Below are 5,643 nucleotides of genomic sequence, written 5' to 3' on the forward strand. Positions count from 1 at the left end.
TAATAACTCACTGGAAGTTATTAGGGTAAAAGGCAGAGAGTAATTTCCCCAGGAGGGATCAATAAAGTAATTAAAATTAAATTAAAAAAATTAAACCTTTCTGATGCTGCTGCAGGTTTATTTTCCTCAGTAAGATTTGTAAGCACAATAGTAAAACTGATCAAAACACTTAATGAGCTCAGTTATCCTCAGTAACACGAGGAGGTGCAGCTCTGTGTCCTAGAGGTTCTACTTTTGTTCTACGTATGAGAAATTGTTTGTTTAATCCTTCAATGCTAATAGTTAATTTATACTTCTAATAAGACAAGATTTCCAAAACTGAAGATAAAAATAGACTTTTAACTTTGGGTTTTTATATTTTTTTTGAGTAAACTCTGTTGGGAGGCTGAGTGTTTATGACCACTATTTACCTCATTACTCCTCTGGATTCTCTGTTCAAAGCACAGGCCTCCTGAAGCAGTGTGTGTTGGTGCACTGTATAAAATCCATAGTGTCTGGTACACAGTGATGTATCCTGTCTGATGCACTGTAGATATATAATTCATAAGTGTAGTTAGGAGCTTTATTGTCTATAATGTGGGAAATAATCTTTGGTTTCACCGCACGGCAGAAAAACACAGGACAGTTAATGATGACAGATATCAAGAACAACAAAGAGCATTATTTAAAAATACATCAGTACAGTTTGAGCTAAAACCACCGAGGATACTGAGGTCATGTCTTCAGCCCTGAGCGGTCTTAGCTGCACTGGTTCTCTTCTCATATAGTTTGTAAAAGTTCTGTATTGTATGGTACAAGAAAGGAATTTATATCAATAATTCAGTTTGAATGTGCATGTTGATTTCAAATGAATTTATAAATAGTGACTAAAAAGATCCCACTGTATCTGATTCTACCACTTATACAGTTTTTTTCCAACAGTATCCAGCATTTCCCAAAGACAAAGTTCTGAGATTCTTTTAGTTAGAGTTACTTGTATTTAGTTTACAAAATGCCAATGGCTGTTTCCACCTCCTCAAATCAAAAATTAGCTGTTTTTCTCTGTTTTAACTCATATCACAGATAAATTTATGTCCATCCATGTAAGTCTCCAATGTTTTGGAGACTTACATGGACTTTGCTCTGTCAGAGTATAGAGATTGTAAACAGCACCTCTCCTGATGCATACTGTTTCTGTGCTCTCTAACCTCACAGACGTGTACAATTGTTTTTAAAGTTAAAAATGTTGTATAGGTTTAGTATATCTCCCTCGGCTGTATGACTCCAGTCTGTTAAATATCCTGTTAATATCTACTACTCCAGGCTCCTGCCCATGTATTTTGTGCTTTGAATATTGTGATGAAATTACATGTGAGAACAAGAGTAGCGTGTGTATGGGCGTGTGTTCAGGGGATATTCTGGGAAATACTCTGAGAAGTAATTACATTGTGTGTAATACGTTGATTGGTCACTCACATTCCTTCAGGGCCTGCAGTCTTACTTCAAAGTTCAAGGATATGACTCATAAAAGGAGGCATTTGGATTTAAGGGAATAATTGTCGGCTTTATCACTGTTTGTTTGGCTTTTACTGGTTTCTTTTTTCATTTTTAATAATTGTTGGTAAGTGCCTGGTTATAGCCTGCCTGGGAAGGGTGGTGGAATGATAAAAATGAGTGGCACATGGTTGCTCATGTTAAGAACGTTTCAATAACTGCCCACATTTACTGTGTGCACAACAGCAGACTTATCCACAATATCACCTATATCACCATAAATCACCTATAATTCATTTACAGCCGCGATGCCCTCAGTTGGCTTGATTCCCAGACGTCTTCATATGGAAAGGGTGAGATACCTGTGAGCCAAGGAAACAGACTCCAAAAGTGCTCACTGAGTCTTAATATCTAAAACAACAATGGAAAAAAAAAAAAAAAAAAACAGCCCACACAATGGTAGAAGTTAAATGAGCTACTAAGACAAATTTCTATAAACCCAATAACCCATAAAACAATGAAGACTGAAAGTGCAGTGGCGGCATAAACGCATTCTGCTGCCATTTCCAGAAAAACTGCATCGAGCCAGAAAATGCATGCTGAAAAATATTATCCTTATTTGTTATTAATTTGGTTTAAAAAGGATTCATTAACAGATTAGAGGGATGTTACAAAGTTAATCAGCTACTGACTGGTAATCACCACAGACACAGAATTTTCTAAATTCATTTTTATTTGCATCACATTTACATTAAGTATATACTGTTGGATATTTCCCTAAATAATGTATCTTGTGGACAATAGACCATTTTAGAGTGAAATCTAAAAAGGTCTTTGTGTTTTATTTGTTTGTTTTTTTGTTTTTTTTTTTACCCCCTTTTACACAGAAAAACTGCAGCCACAAGAATACCACGAACTGCTGGACTATATGGAGAGAGCAGATGAGCAGTTCCAGGAACACATCAGAGAGATGAACACAGCTATATTTAATAAAAATGGATGAGGACACAATTATCTGCCAGGTCTTGGTGGGTGAGTGGTGGCTGTCTTCTATTTTAATCCTTAATATACAAACACTTTTGTGTAAAGTTTTTTTTTTTTGCATTTTGCACATTGATTTACACTGAATGTTCATCTGAATGTTTTCCTCTTAAATTTAAATTCAAGCACTTTTATCTCCCAACAAATACAGATCTTAACAACACATGGAGTCACTGAGATAACATCTGCATTAACTGTTTATTACCACACTGCCAGGTCACAGGGCCCCACAGAAAATTAGGTGAAATGTGAAGGTCAGCTGTGAAAACTATCATGTTGGGACTGTGGGAAAGGTTAAACAGCTCAACAATAGTGAGGCTGCAACCAGTACAAAGCAGCCATATTAATTACTCAGTTACTATAAATGCATAACTGTAGGGAGTATTTTAACAAAGAAGATGGCGGTTGAACCAACATTATGCCGGAGTGCTTCAACCACAACTGTTTAACAGCATTTGCATTATATAGTGTGACTGGTAACAATATCAGAACTGCTGTTTCAAGAGCCGAAAAATAATAGATTGCAAGAGACACATTATTTATTTAGTTTTTTGGCTCAGTCTGTCCTGAAGTGCCTGCGTAAGAATTGTGTATTAACTGTGCCCTCAAGGAGAGGCTCAAGGGTGTTATGGTAAAATCTTTATCGTGCCTGTCTGCTAAAGACAAATGTTTCTACTTGCCTGACAAATGTGCAAACACAAAAGTCCACTGAGTTACAGTTGAATAAACACTGCTCTCAACAGCTGCAAGTAAAATAAAGAGCACAGAATTTTAGCTGGTGAGAATTCTTATCATTCACTTCTCCTGAACTGCCAGATGTTCTACTCCTCAACACATCTGAGCACAGGAGGATATAGAAGCTGAAGACAGGTGAATGTCTTCAACTGGACACATTATGATCTCTGTTCTCCTCATCTGAAACACCTTTCTCTCTCTCCAAGCGCACCCCACCATGGTTCAACAACTGCAGGCATCGGCCCAGAATTTATTTTATCTACTGATGAGAGCATCAAGCAACTCTACCAACACTGACTGACTCAACACAGCTGCTGTCAGATGGTCCCAAAATTTTACCATTTCACAAGTGGAACAATTTAGTCCTATATCATAAAGTTGCATTAGACTTCGTGACCTGTGTGGCAGGTGACCAAACCTGAGCTCAGACCCCTGAAAACACAGCCAACGCTCCACAGAGCCAATGCAACTGGAATCAACACAGATTAGATGTTACATTCATTTTTAATTATAATTCAACTGAGACGGATTTTAAGATAACTGCATTTGAGTGCATGACAAAAATCTTGTCGCAGTATTGCAAACAGTGCTCAGAACAGATCTGACAGAAGAGCTATGTAATTTGAAAAGTACATTCTTAATACAGAATGAATGAGTGTATGAATGAAAAGAAAGTGTAAACCCACATGTAAAACATTTACTTTCATTTCACATGCCACAATAGGACAAGGCAGATATTTTTCCATCTTCAAATAAAGAACTGTTAATGTGATAACATACATCTGAATTCAAAGCATGATACGCTTGGTTAGATGGTCGCTGCTGCCACCCAGAACCTATTTTGTTTCAGCAAGCTTCACAGAAACACATATTTTATGATTTTAAACTTGTAAATTACAGCTGTTTTGATGCATAGACAGACAAACCATTTGATGCCCAAAGTTCATTTTATAGACATAATTCAATGAGCAGAAGCTTCTGAAGCCTCTTTCCTTTTGTTATTTGAAGAGTATTAACATACACTACAGAGCGTAAACGGACACTGAAGTCATTTGAAGAGCTTGAACTTGCGCAGCAGTGGCTGGACAGTCTCTTTCGGATATGGCTTCAGAGCCAGGCACGTGGGGATGTTCTCTGGTTGCTCGATCCAAAGCTTGTGGGACACACCGGCCTGAGTCAGATTCTCTGATAGGCCCGAGAGGGTAGCCTCGTCTGGAGCCTAGAGACAAATAATGCACACAAACTTAAGCCAAGATATCTAAGAATTTATGTATCACAGGCCTTTATTATTAATACATATATACTTCAGATGTAACTCCAGGAAACCATATGTGAAACTACTTATTTGCTATTTTAGTACTGAAAAGCTACATCTTGTTTGGCTGGGGCATACTGAAGCTCCGTTCATTTCAGAGGACTGTAATATTTATAAGACCCAGTAGTTATATTAACTCCAGATACATGACATAGAAGGAAATCATGTTTTAGAGAAAAAAACAAAAAACAAATTCCGTTCGAAATTTTGTCTTTTAAAACAATTCATTGCTAATCAGCGCAAACCTGTAGGTGCTAGAGAATAATTTAACACCTCACTATAATGTATTGATATAGTTTTTCTATCCGGCACTGATATTGCACGCCAAACTACAGTTTTCTTGAGTAACACAGAGGTTTTTTAAAAATTGTTTTACTTGTGATTCCGATCATCTCGCACGTTAGCTAAATATTCCATTTGTGAAGGAGGATAGCTGGTGCTAACAATTACACTATATGTAAAATACGTTTTGCCGAATAATACAAGTAACCGGGACACGTTATAATGTGTCATTACTTAAAAGATGCAATTGTTGTACGTTTGGTAACAATCCAGGTAACACTAAAGTGACCGATATTTGAACGAAGTTTGGCGTGACGCGTCGCGCTTACCCCAAGCACCACTTTATGCATGGAGTCCAGCTCTGCCAGGTACTGCTGTGTGTCCGGGTCTGAGTAGTGCAGGTGGATGGCGGCGGTAGCGGCATGACAAGCCTGAGTTATCACGGCTCCCAGGGGCCAGGACAGTTTGTGAACCAGATCCGACCGGACAACAACGTACTGGACCAGCCGGCCAGGAGACCCGGCTCCCGAGGTCGCCATTTTCAGCCTGTACAGGAACGGATTCTGGGTTTGTTTACTTTCCGGGTCAACCGCTGAGCAGCTCATCGTGAAGGGATATTAAGAGACATTAACGCCCCCTGATGGTTAGTTTTAAAAGCTCATGGTAAAAACTTAGTGATATCAGCAAAGGAACAATCTGGACTCTTCATTTCAAACTAAATATAATTTGACCACGTGAATTATGAGTATTTATTCTGTTTGAAACAGCTTCTGTCTGTGTGTATGATGACGGTTTGA

General features: G+C 38.2%; 1 protein-coding gene across 1 annotated transcript; it reads right to left on the minus strand.

Moving 5' to 3' along the window:
• Positions 1-2,498: 2,498 nt before the first annotated feature.
• On the minus strand, positions 2,499-5,402 carry ptrhd1 (peptidyl-tRNA hydrolase domain containing 1). The gene is made up of 2 exons (XM_041065229.1): positions 5,176-5,402; positions 2,499-4,468 (listed from the first exon to the last, which is right to left on the minus strand). The coding sequence occupies exons 1-2, from the start codon at positions 5,383-5,385 to the stop codon at positions 4,298-4,300; spliced, it is 381 nt and encodes a 126-aa protein (XP_040921163.1). The 5' UTR covers positions 5,386-5,402; the 3' UTR covers positions 2,499-4,297.
• Between the last annotated feature and the right edge of the window lie 241 nt (positions 5,403-5,643).

The sequence above is a fragment of the Toxotes jaculatrix genome, chromosome 19 (genome assembly GCF_017976425.1).
Source record: "Toxotes jaculatrix isolate fToxJac2 chromosome 19, fToxJac2.pri, whole genome shotgun sequence".
In the NCBI taxonomy this organism is placed as follows: Eukaryota; Metazoa; Chordata; class Actinopteri; family Toxotidae; genus Toxotes; species Toxotes jaculatrix.

Coding starts and splice junctions, on each gene's coding strand:
- ptrhd1 (XM_041065229.1), bottom strand. CDS start 5,385: ATGGCGACCTCGGGAGCCGGGTCTCCTGGCCGGCTGGTCCAGTACGTT. Junction 4,469..5,175: donor TGCATAAAGTGGTGCTTGGG/GTAAGCGCGACG, acceptor ATTTGTCTCTAG/GCTCCAGACGAGGCTACCCT.